A 21,186-nucleotide genomic window follows, 5' to 3' on the forward strand; every position below is an offset into this window, starting at 1 on the left:
CCTGAATTACCTGTTAACTTAAAACCTATGTCTTTGAACTTTCATAGGAAAAACATGCATACTAACTCCACACAGAAAACTCAAGCTAGCAAGCCTGTTTGAGCCAGGAACCCTGTTGCTGTGAGGCAACAGTGTTAACCACTGCACTGCCAAGCAGTTTGGCAATGACATTAACAAATGACTACATTTAGTGACACTACAGCAACGTCACAATATGAGGGATGTTGGGGTTAATGAATGGCTGTTAACACAGGAATTAATTCTTCCCTTTCAAATTGATTTTCAAATTGATAATCACTTGTGGTTTTTAGCCATGACCCTTTTATAACCTTACCACATGCTATTACTGTAAAGATGACTGTAATGGTTGCATGAAATTAAAGTTCTCATTTCAAGTCAAACCATAATCTTTCCTAATCACATTCAATTTGTTGTTAGTTGTTGCTTTTTTCTGCTTAACACAAATCCAAACCAATAGCATTACCATATGAATCAAAGGATTAATTATGTTTCAACAGTGATTATTGACAGTTTAAACCAGAGGCTTATGTATCTCATGCTGCAGTATGTTCATAAGGGTCACAACAGATTGGAGGATTTGTTTTGTCTTATAGTGGGAATAAAATTGTTTTGATAACGATGTGGGGTTACTCCTCAGTTATTGTGCAACTTGATGTAGCAAATGGTTAAGTTAACTTGAGATCTTTTTAATACTTTTTGACGTGTTTCATTTATGAGAAACGAAGCAAACCAACAAACAAAAGTTATTTTAGTTAATTTGGAGAAAAGACTGCCTTTTTTATAATGGCCTGCTGAACCTGCATCAGCGTGTGTTGTGTAAATCTGGTAGAGATTATCGGGGTCCTCAGTTTTGATTGAAAATCGTCTCAAATTTGCCATGGCCGTGATGAGAAAGGTTTAACGTTACCCACAAACCCCACCTCCCTGTTGGTCCCTTTCTCTCCGCTCTCTTTCCCCATCCGCTGACTCAGCCTGTCAGTGGGTGGGTCTTTCATGCTGTCACTCAGTGCTGCTCCTGCTTCGTGATTAGTTTCTCTCTTCCACGCTGGTAGGCGGTGCCATCGGATCCACATGGAGGCAGTTGGGTATCTCTGTGCCCGTTAGTCTATTCCATCCTCCAGTGGCGACGCTCCAGATACGCTGGACCAACTTGGAAATACTGCAGCTGGACTAAGAAAAATATGCTCTGAAGACTTGCTTATTTTAATAATACTTTTATTGCTTAATCCATATTTTTTCAATAGCAGTGGGGAAGAAAACCTATCTTATTTGCGCCTAAAAGTCTCTTGTCATTTCATTCTTAATTAACTGAAGAGGAGAGCGCTGAATGATAGTGTTACTGATGTTTTCCTTGCATTTTAGATGGCCTTTGAGCTCTTCTTAGCAATTACATTTACCTGTGACAATTTAACTGATTTACAAGTTAAACTGGCATAATTTATGGGAATATTTAGATTATTGGATTTTTTTTTCTTGGGGAACTTTGCGCTTTCCTGGAGATAACTATTCTTTTTTTATGCGTAAAATCTTTTTGTTTGGGTCATTTTAAGAAACAGAGACCCGTTAGCAGACACTTTGCTATCTTGTGCAAGTGAAACGGGTTTGATGGAAACATGACCAAAGCCGTAACTGGGCCGGTTATCCTGCACACCCTATGCCTGCTCCCGTTCCTGCTACTTCACGTCTCACCGGTGTGTCTGTCTGCGCAGCACGGACATCCAGTGCGCTACTTCGGCCAAATAGTGGAGAACTCTCCAGCTGGGACGCCAGTGGAGGGGGTGGTAATTTCTGTCACAGCTGCAAACTGCCCCGGTGCGAACCTCACTGCCAGCTTGAAGGGAGATTACGCGTCAGATTTCAGACTTGTTCACTACCGCGGGCATCGGGTCCATCGAGGGCAATTATGTTTGGTCTCCGCAAAAGCACTGGACCGGGAGTTTATAGCTATGTACGAACTGATGGTGGAGCTGCCAACTCGGTGTATGAGGAGACGAGCCATCGTCCAGATTGAGGTGTCCGACAAGAACGACAACATCCCTCGGTTTACCAGCGGGAACAAGACGATTGAAGTAGATGAGTTAACGCCGCCCGGAACCGAGCTGGCTCGCTTTGACGCAAAGGACGGTGACGCGGAGAGCAATGGACTTGTCACTTTTTACGCATCACCGGACTTGTACCTGCTCCACGTGGATCCACAAAACGGACAAGTGAGCCTAGCAGGATCTCTCGCTGGATTCAGACAGGTGACTTTGCGCCTTTACGTGAAGGACGGAGGAGATGTAGCACTGATAGGTGAGCCGGTGTTCTTGCGCATCAACGTCCGCCGGTCCAACAGAGCGAAACGGATGCCGCGGGCTCTGTCCGAAGAGCTGACCTACACAGTTACCGTTCCGGACCACGTCAGAGTTGGCGACCTAGTGTTCACAGTTCCTGACCAGAGGTTCGATCAACGGTGGTTTGAAGTGATATCCGAAGCCGACTCACCAGTCCAGATCGAGCGGGATTCGGGGCGTTTGTACCTGGCGCGCAGTCTGCGAGAGCCCGCCGAGGTGGTGGTGAAGATTCAGAAGCTCCGAGGTAAGAAAATTCTGGTTTTCTTTTCGTGCGTAAAAGCGCAAAGAAAGCCAGACTTACCTGAAGATTGTCATGCTGGCTTAGGAGGCTGGTGTCTACCTTTGAATGTTGAAGTACACGTGGTACTCAAAGTTTATTTTATTGAGTCTTAGCCACATCTCTCTTTTTTAAAATTTAAAAGTAGGGCCAGGAGTCAGCAAGGTAAAACCAAAGTTAGTAATCGTAATGTGGAGGAACAATCCTGTGAACCTTTTTTTTTAAAGTACCCTTTCTAACAGTTTCAGCAATAATTTCTCCCTAAAATTATTGCTGAATCTTCCTTTCAGAATTGAGTGGTGCTCATTCATTTAGAGAGGTTTGCGCGCGTGCTTTTGTATGTTTTGGCTTTTTTCCATCTGAGTTTTAATCGACCTCAACGGTCACTTTCCACTCTTTCATTCATTCCTTACAACACTCCACACGGCACTGCCAAGTGTGTGTTTCTTGTGTGTGCGTGTGAAAGTCTATGCGAGTAAGATACACAGAGTGAGATTACTGTTGCCAGTAATTTGTTAAAGGACAAACAGAACTGAGAGCGAGGTGAGGCAGAGTATATACAAGTCAACACACTTCACACAGAGATTTTACTTTTAAAATACAGTTACCACACACGCACACACACACACATAGACACACACACACACATACACACACACACACACACACACACACACACACACACACACACACACACACACACACATATACATCCATGTTTTGATAGTTCTCCAAAAGGAAAAAACTGGACTGCAGCTTATTATTTAAATGGTAAACAGCACTTGTACAGAATTTGTTTTGCTTTGCATACTAGCCTTTTTAACACCACCTTTATTAGTTAGGATTCACAAGGGTTACATAGCCTGAACATAAAATATTTATATATCCATGATTTCCAAAAGACTAATCCAATCTGCCATTTCTGTGGTGAAGGTTGGATTGTGATATGTAGCAATAACAACCTGGTTAAAGGACAGCTTTTCAAACCATATTCACGTGGTCGTATGTGTGTATGTGTGCCACTCTTTCATCACACATTGCCATGGTTAAAAAAAGATTTAGATATAAGCTTAGAGGCAAAAACTTGTTTAAAATAAGCTATGCCTTGCAGGGTTTTGTCTCTTTTCCTGCAATTAAAGGTGAGCTTACAAGCTTATTTCGGTTGTAGCACTCTTTAGGTCAAATTTGCCTCTAGGTTTTACACAATTATGTGTTTTCACGCCCAAGTGCACTGTGTTAAAATTGACGTAAAACAAGTTTTGTCTTTATAAGTATTGCCATAGTTTGAGTAATAACTCAGGAGATTACAGGAAGATCAAAGACCTATTTAAAGGAGTTTAACAAACTACAAAAAAGAAAGACATTTATTCTACTTTACCATCAGCGATGAATATCAGCGTTTAAAAAGAACATGTTTTCTACCTAAAGACCAGTTCTTACTTAGGAGTCTTCAAAAATCTGAAGCAAGCAAAGTCAAAACTTGGACAAATGAAAGCTGTATAGCCTAAGAAATTCTACTTAGGCTTTAGGTGAAAATATAGATGTATTGACCCTTAACAAAACTCACCCAATCCCAGCAATCTGTCAGTCACAATCTCCCCATCCTCAAAGAGGTAAACTTCTCACATCTGGTTATACACTCTCTTAAAACCAAGAAATATTTAAAAATAGTATTAAATCTGCTGGTTAACATATTACGAGTCTGAAATGTGTTAGTGTCTTGCAGCTCTGATGTGTTTGACAGGATGAAATGACATCCAGATGCCAATGTGCTCACCCTACTTTGCAAAGTCAATGTTTAATCAAAAGACTAAACTCTTCACATCTGGATGGTGGTGGTTGTGCTGGCAACTCGGTGTCCTGGTCAGATCTGGCTAATCAGTTGATACAAACTGCATCTCCAATGTTTATTTGTAGAAATTAGTTGTGTTTGCTCACCTGGAGATCTCCCAGGTCTGAACACACAAGTCAAAACAGATCCAGAACCTCAGACAGGAAGCAGTGTTTGTGTTAAAGCAGACTGCCGAGCTCAGATTGGCTCTGGTTTGTGACTGCAGAGAAAGAGTGTGTGATTTGGTCGACACGGCATTGAGTGTGTTATAAACTGGCCGGCTGATTGAGAAGAACTGTCTTTCATCGGCTGTGGTTGCGATTTTGATCTGTGGGAATGAGGTCTGGGCAACAGCAGCGGTCTGGTGGAGGCAGTGCATTCGTCTTTGATTGGTCAGCTGGCTAAGCAGATGCTGTTTGTGTAGTTTAAATAGTTTGCAGTTGGAAGTTCCTGACTAATGCTGGTCAAACAGGGAACATAAGTTTAACCTCTGGATCTGCAGATGAGTCCTTTCTTTTTCCCTGAAATCATCAAGTTTACATCTAAATTATTCATTTTAAAAAAATCTAACAATGATTCATCAATCAGTAGTATTTTTTTAGTTGAATGGATCAGTTACTTTTAGTCGGGCAGGATTTCTGACTAAAATGTGTAACAAGGACCTGAAAAATTTACTTGCTTTAGTTTAGAAACTCAAAGAAAATCAAGTTCTGAATTTGCAGATTGTAAAAAAAAAAAAAAAAAAAAAAAAAGACAGAAGATGTGAATCACAATTCTTGCAGTCCCACGCTCTCCTCACTGCCTGTATATAATAAATTACACACAGATGTCAAGGTGTATGTACCCCCCCCCCCCCACCACCACCACCACCACCACACGCACACACACAAACACAGACACGCACTGGTCTCCCTTACTGCTTGGCAGGATGTCCATCACTGCAGATAACAGTGACTCTACTGACTCTGCTTTATCCTTGACTGTTTATAAATCTAAACACATGATAACAGCTGTCTTTGTTTCCTTACATGCGTCGTGGCCATGACTTTAGTAACTGAACAAATTTTCTCTATGTAGGCAAAAAAGAGGGCAACGGAGTAAATAATGTGAGGTGAAAGCTGGTAAATCTGGCAATTTTTAGCCAACAGTCTTTTACGTAACACATCTTTAGGTCTAAACAACAGAACAGATCCAATGCCTATGACTTCCACTTGTGACACTTGTACATAAATAATGTCTTCAGTGTGAGCATTTGCAGATTTAAAGATAAGACAAAAGCAATATTGATGATTGTTAAATATTTATTGTTTTTGGTCATTGTTTAGTTAAGGTTTAAGCACAGGTTAGGTTTGGGCCTTGAAAACAATCTGTTCTTCTGTTTATTTTCTGAACTCCACTGAAAAGACCACAAGAAGTTAGCCATAAAAATCAGTCATTCTAACCCCCTCCATAGCCAGTATACCCAATATTGTCATGTTTTGGTGAAGTTGTTTTGAGTTTTTGTAGATTATTGCTATCAGGAATTGACTAGGACACAAAAATATCCCAGATGTTTGATCAAAGGTTGTTTTAGTAGAGGAAAATACAAACTCTACAGGGCTATGTCATGTTATGTCAGCTGGATTCAGCTGGCATGTTTTCAAAGAATTTTGTATCACTCTGTAGCATTCTACACTTTTATTGAAAATCCTGCCTTTGAGGTCTTTTTTACACTTTCACTTTCATATCAATGCTTTACACGACACATACTGCAAGGTCTTATGCTTAAACTTAATAAAGATAAAGGTATGTCAGCCCATATAGATGCTGTGAGGCAACTTGACAGGTTAAACGACAATAAATAGCGATAGCATGCACGAGGTGTGTGTGTAGTTGTCTGCCTCTTATAACGCCAGTGATTTTCCTGCAGCTTGAAATCTTATGTTATCTTGTAAATTTCATGAGTCCAGCAACTAACCACTCTTAGTAGATTGTATCAGGTCATCTCAACAAGAACAAATTAAGTTGTTGAATTTCATACAGATCAGATGATTTGGTTACGTTCAAGATAGAAACATGACATTTTTGTGTTCAAATTACAAGGTAGACTTTTTTAATGTAACAACCACCCAATTTACTTTTTTCAGTATACAGAAAAAAGTAAATTGGGTGGCGGCTGCTCGACTTGACTGAGATGGATGCCTTCCCGTGCAGTGTCGCAAGATTTAACATTGCTATATTATTGACTTACTTCACTAGAACATGATATGAACAATTGAATCTAGGCTCTCTGCATATCATGTAGTTTCTACACTAAATAGTTACACTTAACTTTAAAGCATGAGGCAATTGTGTTAAATACACGCAAGATGCTTACATAAATCCAAGAAATGGCCAATCCCTTTTTTTCAGTGTAGCGCCAACAATAACAGTCTACTTAAGGTGACCCAACAATAATACAACCCTACAATCAAACAAGCCTATATGAGCAAGCAGTTGGCAGTGGTGGAATTTTCAATAGAACCGGGCTCAGGCTCAATTTTTCTTTTCAAATTTTCCAAGCAGCTTCTCATTCTTTAAGAATACCCCACTTATTGGAATTTATTATTGGTTATTCAATAAGAATACTGGGGGCTGGATTCAGACGTCATAAAATGTTGTCAAATCTTGGAAAAACAAGCATACTTAAGCACGAAACAGTGAACATGTGAAGTAATCAAATGTGAACGCAGCAAGAAAACCAACTGAAATTAGCGACTATGACTCAGACAAACTTCCCAGAGTGCATAGCCTCTATTTTTTAACTGTCTCATTAACTGTAATAAATGTGTTTATTTGCATATTTAAATGAGAAAATCTTTCCTGTTGGCTGCAATTAATGCAGCTGCCTTCACACCGACGGGCCTGTTCCCTCATTAAGCTGCAGCTCTACTGTTGTTAACTGTTATTAAATGTTTTAGCCAAAGTGTGTTTGTGTGGTGGTCACACACACATACACACATACACAGATACACATTGTTTCTCAAACATGGTCCTGGTCTGTCAGGATTTTCTACAGATTTTCTGTGCTTGGCAGCCCTGAGGTGACAAACGTACACACACTCATACACACCTATACACACACAACTCACACACACACGCACTCATTTTTTACCCCTTCTGTTTATTCTATTGTCTTTATTTCTGGATTTAGCCTGAGGCCGGAAGCAACCTGCCACAGCGCCACATGTTTGTGTGAATGTGTGTTTTGTAAGACACCAAACACTATGGGACTGTGTGTCCTCGAGGCTGCTGAGCATCAGAGTGATTGTGTGTTTGTCAGTGCCACATACATTGATCACAGTAGTCTCGATATCTGTGTGTATTTGTTGGTATTTTAGGGTGTGTGTGTGTGTGTGTGTGTGTCTGTGTCTAAAGTGCTGGAGGATAAATTACTGTGACCACATGCTGAAGCTCCCCAGAATGACCTTTTTAAAAGGCAACAAAGCAGCAACACACATAAATAATGGACTGGATTCACCATATTGAACATTTGTACAGTTTGTAATTGAACAAATACTGAAGCTTTATGCATTCAGATATTTGAATATAGATTATTGATTCCAAAATCCATCAGTTTTTAGCTCAAACGTGTTATATTCAGTTTTACTTTTGGGATGAATTTTGCCAATATAACAATGATGCTAATGTCAGTTTTAGTACGTGCAAATTGTATTCAGAATGCTTGAAGCTAAAATGGTTCCTTAATTCTTAGCATTCCTTAGCTTCAGTCCTGTCAGCATTCTAGCTGTATGAAAACAAGAATATAACCTGCTTTTAAGGCTATAAATCATCATGATAATATATCATGGCTGTAATAAAACTTGGAATCTCAGTGGATAACTACATGGACCAGAGGCTGTTTTTTCGTTTCCGTTCCTCTTTGTCTGTCCCCATTCCTCCTTTCCATCACTCTTCCTCCCCATTGTTTCTGTTTCTCTGTGTTGTCCTAATAGCTTATTGACAGCCAATCAGCTGTACCCTTGGGCAAGACTGCTCACCAATCACCAAGTAGGACAAGGTCATTTAATCTTGACTGGACCAATAAATACACACCCAGTGCAGCAATGTGGAATAAATGCATATACAGTATGGAACTTTATTTATTATTTTTTTATTACATAAAGTTCTTCAAACTGTTTTGTTGTTTCAGAGACATTTGGATGGTTGTAATTTAGAGCAAATTCTGTCAATATACACTTTAGAAAGCTCTGTGCTAACCTGGAGGTCAGTAAAGTAAACCCAGTGCAGAAGTACCTTAAAGTGCAATACCACTGAAGGCTGCTAGTTTATGATTTCAAAGCGTCACTGGCTCCAAAAGCGTCGACTTCGCTTACAACACACCGAATCAATATTTCCCACACGTCATTATGATGTCATTAGCTAAAATGAATGCTTCCTACCAGTGTCCTGGTGCCCTCAGGAAAATAATTCTGTCAATAAGTAGATATTTGGCTTCAATGTACCATCCAGCAACATGTCACAGGGTTCTTTTGACTGAGAATTCAACTCAAAAACTCTGAGATTGCCAGCCTGCTGCTTGACAACAAAGACGGCTGTGTTTTTACAAATTCGTTTTCACTGTCAGCTTCTCTCAGAAGTGAACAAAATGGATCAACTAGCAAACATTTGGAAGCTTTTTTTCATTGTACGTGACACTGAACTGAATATAAATAATAATTACATATTTTCCTTATAAAGCATTCTGATTCTGATTCTCAGTATCTTTCAAACTAAGTAAGACAACTTATCAGTAGGGATATGGAGCATTTCATAATGTAGTGCAGTCCCACTACATATGTAAACCACCCCAGGAAATCCTCACATACACATTTATCATACCGCTTTTGCCCAGACTAGATTTGCTGTTAGATTTAGTGCATATCCACTGTATCAAAGCACAGTACATACTAACGTATGTTCTCTGTCCAATAAAGACTCACACACACACACACACACACACACACCCACACACACACACACACACACACACCCACCCCAATAGAGCCAAGTTTCAGATCTTGAGAAACTTTCATCTGGGTTAATTAATAACATAGTTCAGAGGATAGACACACACAAGCTGCAGGCTTGATCACCACTTTGCTCCACTCAGGGTACCACAGGAGACGTGTATGTGTGCATATGACATACTGAGGACCACACACGCACGCGCGCGCACACACACACACACACACATTCATGCTATCCCTCTCTTTTTTGCTGTTATCTACTCAACTCTCCTTTGCCATTCTACAGCTCTTTCTTTGACCTTTAACATTTTTGCTGCTGACCCATCATGCATAACCTCATTTGAAAACTTTTTGGAAACAGTTGGGTTCAGAGTCAAAAAGAATGTATGTAGCAGGACAAAAAGTGACCTCTTTTGCCCATCAAGCAATGTACTAAGTGTATGACACAGTAATTTTTCATCAAAAAAAGGATACAAATGCATATAAAACAGGGTCTGGGATGAAAACAAGAGAAAACAGTTTCCTACCCCACCACAAAATATGTCTTGCATAACTGGTACTTCATATTTTATGTTTTCTGTCCAGTACATAAAACAACCTACCAGTGGGGCCCAAAAGACGAATCCTTCTGTCAACATGAGTGTAAGATTTGTAGTGCAAAGTATGGCATCTTGACAAAACTAAAATATTTGGAGAAATATTTACCCCTGAGAAAATTCTTAAGCATTAGTTCTTCGGAAATTAAAGCTCTTGTACCTCAGTTTGAATAAATAGGGCTGGTAGGGAAGCTTGATGTTTGTAAGTGCTGGTCGACAGATGTTTTTTCTAAGAAAATAAGACCATAACACTCAGTAATAACGACAAGACTTGTTCAGATGAAGCTTCGGCGTGTGAGCAGGGATTATATAACAGAAGTGAACAGAGACGTCTTTTCTCCCCGGTTTAGTCGAGCTGCTCTTCTCGCCGTCCTGCACCGACACACAGTGATGATACAAACTGACTTCCTCCTCCCCTCTGTCTCCATCTCTTGCCCTGCTGAGGAATGGAGGGATGAATGAAGGGATAGAGAGGAGTAATCTGCAGTCAGACTCGCACTTCCCCTTCAGTAACTGAACGGCAGTGTTTACTTCAGAAAACATCAAAAAGCAACACCCTGTCTGTGAACCTACACACACACAAACTAAAACACACATGCAAACAACTGGACAGTGACCTCAGCTGTGTGTATATGTTGGTAGCATGTATATGTTGCACATCTGTCTTCTCCATGTTAGCTTACTCCCCCAATGCAAACTCAGGCACACACACATACGCACACCCTCGGGGTTGTTACGCATCATTGTTTGTTCATGTGTGTGCGCTGACGTGTCCCTGCTAATTGCCTCTCATCACTTTCGGCTGATGCTGTTCTCTTACAGCTCAGGAGGGAAACAGACGGGGGGATTGATAATGAGATGGATGGCGCTGCTACTGTGGCTGAAAATTCATAGGGTATAAATTAACAGAATCCGACAGCTACTGAGCAAGTTGACAATCAGCCTGAATCCTGACGTATCTGTTGCAACTTAAGACCATGTTACCTGACGAATGACCTATCATGCAAAATCAATTAGAAAGTAAAACTATGCAATGACTATTAAGAACAGAAGTCACTGTGCGTTGGTAGATGGATCTGTGGCATCTGTGTATGCTTTGAGTTAAAGGTACACTCAGCGGGTTTTTTTGTTTGTTTGTTAATTTAATAGAAAAAAAATAATGTTGTGTTCATAAATGTACACTGTTTAGTGTGTAATTACATCTTTCAACAAACTGATGCTTCCTCATAAACTTAGAATTAACCTCTTAAAAATACACAGGAACGAGTGATGGTCTGTGGAAGCCGCTATCTTGACTACAGTGGCTACAGTGCTATTTAGCCCAATTGCATTTAATGTATGTGGCTAGAGATTGGTCACATATTTGGTATGCCAAAGGTAATGGGAAAGATAACTTTTCATTTGTGTGCAGTGCAGCGGCTGCATTTTCAGACTTAAGATATTTTCATAGTTCATATGTATGTTTTATTATCTGAGAAAGAGTCCCCTTTACCAATTAAGTAAAAACATGAAGAAAAGAGACTATGTGACTGGCATCTGAAAAGAATGTCATCCTTTTCCTCCTCACAATAAGCCTTATTTCCTGAATTGAAGTCCAGGCTCTAAATGACAACAACAACAGGTGGTTATAAGCTAACATTATGCCAGTGTGAAAGTTTATTTGCCAACAGTGTTAGAGCCACTTCAAATAAAGTTTCACTAATGCTGACTAACAGCAGCTAACAGAGGGTAACAGCGGCTAACAGCTGGGGGAAAGCAATGTTTACAAACAGAAAATTTTAGGATATCTTCAACAACTCACATCAGTATTGCTGAGCTTCACTGACTCATTATTCGTATCAGAGCCTTTCACAAATTTTTAAACTTGCTACAGAAGCCTTAACACTAACTGTTAACCCAAATCTTTTTGCATAATTATTGCCATGAGAAGATTTTAGAATATATGTTGTTGATAAAGAAACCACTAAAGATACTATAAAGAAAAATTTAACTGTGAAAAAAGTTTACCTGTATAAAATATAATAGGGTAAGTGGCGCTAGATTTTAAATTTAAAATTGATGATGTTGGCTCCCATTAAGGCTGCACCAGTTTTTTTTTTTTTGATAGAACTTACCTATCATCAACCATATGTCAATAAAGGACTGTTTCCTCCTCTATCTTCAGTAAACTGAAAGCGATATCTACAAAGTAGCAGGATGAGACAAGTCACTCAGCATGGAAGTGGTGAGGGAAACTTTTTAGAGTGATGAACTGTAGACTTCAGTGATGTGTCAGTTTTATCCAGCAGCAGTTTATGACCTTCACTGATCCCCGCAGCATGAAGAATCACGTTTAAAACCTTAGCGTCTCCAGAGTCCTGGTCTGTCCATCAATCTTCAGCATGACACTCCTCCTCCTCGCTTTGTCCTCCTCATCTTCGTCTCCGTCGGGTTCTTATTCCTCTCACCCCTCATGGTTGACCCCAGGGGAGATGGTTTCTCTGTCCGCTTTTTGGCTCACTCTTCCTCCGCTTCAAGTCAAGGTCGCTGTGCCGATTAAAAAGTATACTCTCCACTCAGCGCCTTATCAGCACCGAACTTGTCTCTTTAGGGGATCGGGGCAGAAGACAGAAAGGAAATGGTAAGGCCTGTTTTTACCACTACTACTGTCATTTCTCTGGGCAACAGAATTTTTTTTTTACACATTGCATGGAGCTCTTGTATCTGAAACTTACTCTTTATATAGTATAGTATTATCTACTGTAGATACATATATGCCTAGCTATCTTTCAAGAGGAATGTTTGTTGCTCTCTCTGTAGCCATTGTAATTACTCACAGAGAAAATTACTTTGTCAGTAATATAGAGTTGTTTTGTAAGTGAGGCATATGGAATTTGTCCATGTTAGTAATTTTAAATATGTGAACATAAAATCAAGAAATTATGACCTCAAATGTAAAGACCATACTCTTTAGAGGATAAAAAAACTGCCATGGAAAAAGATTTTTTTCAAACAACCAAACAAATAGTTCCTCTGGAGGATGCAGCAGCAGCAGCAGCAGCAGCAGTTCATCTAGTGTGCTTTAGGAAGAAGAAGGGCTTTCATTATGGCTTCATCTGCACACATGAACACTCACACGCACACACATCTTGCTTACTTGCTGCTTATCACCTCTCGCTAAGCCATGGGAGAGAAGATATTGGGGACATTCAACATTTTCAGGAGGCAGTTTCGTTTCCAGCAGTAAAAGCAGGATTTTTCTGCGGGTCTAAGCAAGAATTACAGTGAACTTCCTGTCACCCCCCCCCCCCTTCACCCTTTACATCTAATGTTTGAGAAGCTTCTCCCCTCATTATTGTACTGTTAATAAAAATGTGTAGCAAATACGGTCATGGATTTACACACGCAGGAGGTATTATTACATCTGTAGTTTAGACATTTAGCTCACACTTTGCACCTGGAGGTAAAACAAGTGACAACATCCAACTAAACCTCTCTGTCCAAGCAATATGGGTTTGTGACTTTACAGATTATATTTTTACCAAAACATTTTTGTGACACAGATTTAAGTCTTGATTGGATTTTCTTTTCTTTTGTTTTGTTTTTGCCAAACTTTGGGGTTGTAGTTAACTTCTCCCCTAAAAAACACTTCATGAACAGGATTGTACTTTTAAATTTCTATCAGTAGAATCAGGTTGTGTAACATATAGAGAATAGTAGTAAAGACTAAAGAATATAGTTAAAACAATAATAAATAAATAGCCAAACGTCAAGTTTGGTTGCGTTTACTTTTAATCTTGCTATCTCAAACGGTGATTCAGAGTACGATGCAGTTCAGCAGTTCCAGTGTCTGAATTTTCACTGATGGCGAAGAAGACAAAGAAACTACTATTTTTCTTGAAATAAGGCAGATTGGCAGAAAATAACTAATAAGCTGGTCTGTTTATAAATAAGAGTGCAAATGTTTAATCCCCATTAATTTTACAGTAAAAATGATACACCATCATTAAGCTCAGATGGACCTTTAAACATCATGGGGAGCCGCAATAACATTTTGGCCTTCATAGTGCTCACAGCAGAAGGTGTTTTCCACAATGTTCATATCATATATCCTCTGATGTTCCAGTCTGACCAGTCCATCTGCCACACACACACACACACGCACACATTCAATGCCAGCTGTCACACAGCAGTCCCATGGCATCTGACCCACATGGCCACATATTTATACACACACGTAAACATGCTGCAAATTAACGTAAAAGAAATCACTTGCACTGACACATCCACTCTGAGCAGTGAAGGAAGTTTGTGTGATGATAAAGTCACGGCGTCCATGCCTCATGTCCATTAAGTTTGTACAAAAGACTTCTAAATTTCACTAATATGTTATTATTAATGAAATTCTTCACTGATAATAAGACTATTAAGAATTTCACTAATGGGTTAGTAAACAATTCCTCCAGTTGCTGCATCATCACCCCAACAAAAATGCAAATAGCACTTCAGTTTTCTATGAGCTGTGTCCGAGACAGAGTTGATACATCAACTTATATTTTTTTGAGTGTTAAGTGGGAAGCCAAATGTACAAAATATATTTAGGAAAAAAGATTATATTGAAGATTAAATTGATCTGCACCAGGATTCTTTATCATAGCAACATTGTTAAAAGAAATCCCAATACTAAACTGTCCCACTTTAACCCTCCCCTCCTTCCTATGTCCACAGTCTAAACATCAAAGTGGTCCTCACAGAGATACAAGTAGAAGGCACACGCATACATGTGTGACCTACTGGCCTGACAAATGAAGCTCCTCTAATTAAAAACACTCTCAAAGTTAGATGTAGCATGGCAATCAACCTGAGCAGCGCGCACACAAACATACACTACAGGAACAACAGAGGGCTAAACTTTATACGGTTGTCACATGCCGCTTCAGGGATGACAACACGAGTCTAGATGTCCATCGCCTCACACACATACATACCCACACACACAGACACACATACCTCTTCAGTGCAGGGTTAGTAATCCAATATGAAGCAGGTTAGGGTTTGAAACACCTCGACCTCAAATCAGCTCTGACAGGACGGCCGCCACTCGCTCCCTCACACCCCGAGGGGTCCGCCACAGTGTGTGTGTGAGTGTGTCAACGTGCCAACCAGTCCGGCCACCACGGCCTGGTAACACCTAGCTGAGCCGTGTTTGTGTTTTATCTTTTCATGCACATTTTCTGTGCTCAGTGACCCTGTTCTTGTGACTCTGTTAGATCTGATTGTGTTTTATGTGTGTGCTTATTTGTATTTATGTGTGTGCATATATATGAATTTTATTTATTGATTTTTTTTTTGGTAATGTGCTATGTTTTGAACAGTAGCTATTTGGCTGAAATATCATTAATATTATTATTATTGTTATTCAGTTGTTGCTTATCATTAGTACTAAAATACTCAGAATATTTGGGTAAGGAATTCTGAATAATAACTAAATTTTCTTAAATTTGATCAAATGTAACTGAAAGTTGATGGAATGCATTTGGTAGATGCTGCAGAAGAATATTAAATAGCAAAGAGCATGCATTTATAGCTATTTGTTTCTATGGCGTGAACTTTTAAATAACATTTATATCTGTTGCCATGTTGACACTTCTGTCAACATCTTAATTAGTGGTAACATATTTATTAACACTTTTTTGACCACAGGCTTCTTGAATTATCTGTTTTCTACAATTAACTGTACAGAAAGCCATCGTTCGTTATTTCATTTTATTTCAGTTATTTTAACCCTGGAGCCTATAGGGATTGAATCACTTTTTAAGCCAGCTAGTGGCCATATAAGGAACTGCCACTTCTGTCACCTCAGCATTAGCTTTGTTTGTAAAACCCTTATCTTGTCTTTTGCCAATATCTTACACTAACCCTTATAAATGTGCAATCATTTCTTCTGATGTTAATGGATATATTCATTTTACCTTTTAAATTCCACAGAAAGTCTTGATATTATACTGGACTTGATAATGCTGCAACTTCATTTTGATATATAAAAAGCAGATGGCACGGTGGTTAGCACTGTTGCCGCACAGCAAGAAGGTCCTGAGTTCAATTCCACCGGGGTCTTTCTGTGTGGAGTTTGCATGTTTGCCTGGGTTCCCTCTTGGTACTCCTGCTTCTTCCCACCATCCATAAAGGATTAATCTAGTGCCCATAGGTGTGAATGTGATGGCGAATGGTTGTCTGTCTCTGTGTGTTAGACTGGCGACCTGTCCAGGCTGTACCCCGCCCATCACCCTATGTCAGCTGGGATAGGCTCCAGTGCCCCGTGACCCTGAAAAGGTTAAGCAGAAGTGGATGGATAAAAAGCAGAGGTTTCAGAACTCTAGTATTAATAATAGAAATGTCATTCATTGGACTTAATTACCCAATTAAGTCCAATTGGGTAATTAAGTCCAAACAACACAGTTTATCGCATTCTCAAAACTTTATGTAAAACACAAGCAGGTTAAAAATAACACACTTTAATTGCATTTATAAAGTAATTAACTTTAAGTTCATTTTCTTCTGCATAGGTATAATTGATGTGTGCGTACTTTCAGTTCACACATAAATATAGGCACCCAATGAGATAAACGCTGAACAGAAATAAAATATATTAAGATACAGGGAGGACATTTCCGAAACAGAAATGTAGAAAAACAACATTCATGCATGCGCTCACATTCCGATGCACACTCCCCGCTGAACACTGGTGTGCTGAAGGTGTGAGGACATTTCTATCTACACGCCTGCTGACTTATTGATGCCACTTGTCAAATATAAATGCATCACTGTGATCCAGCCGAGCCATAGAGAGACAGAGAAGAAGAAACATTTTACAAAACAGAAGAAGAGAGGATGTTTCTCTGTTAGTTTTCCCCTCTGGAGCTTGTTGGTTTTTCTGTCTGATGTTTAGGGAGTTGGAGGATGAAGATGAGGAGGAGGAGGAAGAGGAGGAGATGGATTTCAAAGTGGCTTCCAGGCTGGAGAGTGTTTTACTGAAGATATGCAGTGGCCATTTTGTTGTCTTCTTTGTTGAGTTTTTTAGCCCTTCGGGGCAGCGATGGTGAACCAGTTCGTCACACACGCTCTGGTTGTAGAGTGTGGTGTAAAACAGGAAGAGTTTGTTTCATGAGTGTTGTTCAAATTTTAAACTATGCATATTTTTATGCTTTAATATTGATTAGCAAGCACAGAGTGGGCTGGTATGATTTGTTTTGAGAAATCTGAAATATAACATGCCGCATATGTATGTAGAGTTTTTGATTGATTTGATAGCATGCAAATGAAATTGTACAGAAAAAAAACAGAGAATCATGTGATCATGGCTGTCTTGTGTCAGCTTGCAGAGTTAAACAGAAACCAAATAAACTAAAAGATATCTTTTTCTGGATTTTTAAATCACATGGAATTTCCATTTTCCGTCACTTCAGTAAGAGTAACTTTGGTTTATAGTTAAATAAGCTTAAACATTGCAGCCTTTTGGTATGAGAGCTATATAATACCCATGAGCCCTGGGGTCATGTTAAGAAGTCAGTCTGAGGTGTAAATCAGCGCTGTAGCAAATTCAGTGTGCCTCATTTTCAAAGCAAATACAAGTGCAGTGGTTTCATTTCATTATTAGTGGTAAATAAATAAATTTAAAAAATACATTTAAACCTGAGTAATTGGATACTTCAAGATGAAATAGCACCTCGTGGTCTTTTTGGCTCCATTCAGTTAATTTGTATGTGCCCAAGCTTGACTCTTAATTAAAGAAGCAGATATTTTCCAACACCTTGTTGTATTTAGCCAGGAAAGTTTTATGTCAATCAAAGAGCTGCCAGTCAATTACATTATATCAGCAAGGAATGAACAGGATTTGCATAATGACAATTTACTGATCCCATTGTTTGACCTGAAAAGACACATTGATCAGTTATTCAGCAGAAAAGGATGCAGCTGTTCTCGTTACAGGGCAGGCAAAGAGATGGGCAGATACACAGAGAGATTCATATTATATGTAATCATAGCATCCAGTCATTAATCGTATGGAATACATTGATGGTTAGTTTTTATTGATTACTCCTTTATTATTAGAGTTTACCTGTACCTCCGAAAGCAGGAGAGAACACAGAGCTGGTTAAAAACAGAGCTGTATGTGTAGCTGAGTGACTGAATGAGGTAAGCTCTTGAAGCCAAACTGTCCAAACATCATTCATTTTGCTAAATACTCCAGACAAATACTTGGAAACTGTTCTTCTTGGCAGATTACGCAGTAACTCAGTGAATGATGACAAAAAGTAATTTAGCCTTTTTCAGAAATTAATAACATAATTCATTTTCTGATTTGATTTGTCAAACAGAAAGAAAAACCTTAAACAAGAGTTTCAAAATTGGTATTTTTAGATTGTTTTTTTTTTTTAATGCGTGTAGGTGACTTGTTCCTGTACACTTTGTTGACAAACTTGCTCCCTCAAATTGCCCCCTGAGGGATAAATAAGACATTCTGAATTGAATTTCACTGAATTTAATGTGTAGCTGGCCTCACACAGCTGAGTGTTCATGGAGTGGAGGTGTAGTTTGTTCTGCATGAGCAGGCTGCAGGTGTGTTGATGAGTTTTAGGAGCTAAAACAAACAGCCAGCGGCTCTGTCATCACTGCGATGCTGGAAACCCTGAACTTGCTTCACTTTGTTTAATGAGACGTGAAGAAACTTAGGTCTCTGCATTAAAGTGTGTTTCTTCGTGTGTCTGTGTGTGCGGTGGGGGGCTGGTGGTTTGGGGGAAAGGGGGTCTTATATTTTAACAGAAACAGTTCTGATGAAAGATGCCATGGTGGGGTCCTGTAGCTGAAACACCATCTCATCAGCCGCTGTTTATTATTCTGTAAGAAGCTTCATTAAACTTAACCCACGTTAATAGTGGTAATAGTTTTAAAGACAGGGAAAAAAAACAAACAAGGTTAATAATAATGGAATAGCAAGGGATGTAAACATGCATTATGAAGTAGAAGGAATACAAAATTAATAGATAAAACGAAAAGAAGATGTAGGGTTTTTTTTACAATCACCTCTCTTTTGGTGTTCTGCTGAAAGTGCATAAAGCAGGTGAGTGAATTCCTGTGTGTCAGCTGCAATAAACGTCTCACTCCAGCAGCACCAGGGTGACGCAGCTCTGTCAACGCACCCGCTGGAGACTCCATTTCCCACAAAACACTGCTCAAAAGTGACTTCTCAGATAACATAGTAAGTGTCAGGAGTTTAAGATGTGATGACAGAGTAAGGGATATGATGGATTGGAGCATTTCACTGAGCTGACAGCAGCCATGTGGACATGTAAGAACAGGTCTATGTAGTGAAAGAGGCCCAATGACAAAGGCTGTCCTAAAAGGACAGCTCTATTTAAGAATAAACATGTGCTTATACCTTATTATCAGTTTCTCTACAGTGAAGTTTTTGGCTTATTAAAGTTTGTTGTGTTTCTTGTTTGGAAACACAAAATAAAATGCTACAATTTACAAACAACTAACAATTTTCCCTAGCGGCCATTTGTGTTACTGCAACACAAATTTACACAGATTAGCCATACATGTGCAACGTCTGCAAAGTGTATCCAGATTCTTTAACTTGAAAGTTTTCCTCGTTTTCCTCACCTAAAACATATGTTCATAATGGGATCATGATCATATATAACAGATATGAAAATGCCATTTTGTGAGTGCAAGTACATGGTAAAACTCACAAGGATGAATAACACGATGAAAATGAAAAACAAGAAAAAATTTCAGTAATGATAAAAATATTTTTTTTTAAAAAAAAAGAGATAAAATTATAAAAGGAAAAATAAAAATTTAAAAGTGATAAAAAAAAATGTAACAATAGAAACAACAGTTGAAATAAAAGAGCAGTAAGATAGCATTCACACTGGAATTGACAAAACCATGACACAAATAATGAAACTGAGCTTTTGAAAGTCATACCAAGATTTAGAGCTAAAAGGTGCAATCTGTGCTATCCATATTGGTCATCTGTCCCTACCCTCTGATACCCAAATCCATCCTTTTATTACGATAGTAATTTTATGCTATTCTAAAAGACTGGTTAGATTTAGAGAGAAAAATAATTTCCGTCTAGATATTTAGTTCCAGATAAATATAAAGGGTCATATACAGAGTGTGACTTTGTGGCTTTGCTCATGAAACTGACAACTGGAGCATGTGCAATCCACAGTTAAGTGGAAAAGAAGACATTTAAACTTCCACTAACAGCAGAGATGTTTGGAGTTAGACGTCTGTTAAAGGACCTTTATATTTTATTGAGAAGTGTACATTTAGAGTTTAGTGTTCTTTGGAGCACCAAATGGTGACTGTATTCATAATTTGTCCACCTTAACTCTTTTTTCTTCTTCTTGTAAACATATCGAGATCCCACCAAGAGGATAACAGTGAACATTTGTCTCATCTAATGGAAAAAATGTGGTGTCCTGGTTTAAATACTTCACATGAATCACTCAAACAAGCACACACACAAACAGACGCACACCTGACTCAGCGTGGTGTCTCACTGAGCCCAAAACAACCTTCACCAAGTAAAGCTGAACATACAGCCTGGAGCCAGACCTCCTTCACCTCCAATACCTCCTACAGGGCATTTCTCCTTCTTCAAAAACCTCTCCTCCGACCACTCTTTCTTCTCCCTCTTTTACTCTTCTCCCCATATCCATGATATGCTTATTCTTCTCTTCCTTTTCACCTCTTTTGCTCTCCTCACTGTCCTGATTTCTCTCTCTTCATCTCCGGACCTTTTCTGCTCTCTCCCCTTTTCTCCCTTTCAGCTTTCCTTATACCCTCAATAGTTTTTTCCATCTTTTTTCTCACCTTTATTGCCCATCCCTTTATGCTAGTCATCTTCATTTTTTTGTTCTACATCCTGCCAGTCATTCTTTTTTTCCTCGGGCCTTCCTGTCTCCAAACTCTCCTTTCCTTTGTTCATATTATTCATCAGTTTATTTCTTACACCCTTTGTTATACCTCCTATACACTTCTTTAATGCCTTTCACCCTTCCTATCTTTTACTCTCTTTTTCTTATCTTCTCTTTTGCTTCCTTTTCTATTCAACTTATTCTTTGATCTATTTAGCTTCGTCTTG

General features: G+C 39.1%; 1 protein-coding gene across 1 annotated transcript in view; it reads left to right on the top strand.

Moving 5' to 3' along the window:
• Positions 1-1,049: 1,049 nt before the first annotated feature.
• The window catches only part of LOC146508701 (neural-cadherin), a 135,939-nt gene continuing 115,802 nt past the window's right edge, over positions 1,050-21,186 (top strand). Inside the window, exon 1 of the mRNA XM_085176577.1 lies at positions 1,050-2,598. Coding sequence (XP_085032703.1) covers positions 1,635-2,598 — 964 coding nt within the window. The 5' untranslated portion in view covers positions 1,050-1,634. The remainder of the gene's footprint in view (positions 2,599-21,186) is intronic.

Source organism: Neolamprologus multifasciatus, chromosome 11 (assembly GCF_963576455.1).
Source record: "Neolamprologus multifasciatus chromosome 11, fNeoMul1.2, whole genome shotgun sequence".
NCBI lineage: Eukaryota > Metazoa > Chordata > Actinopteri > Cichliformes > Cichlidae > Neolamprologus > Neolamprologus multifasciatus.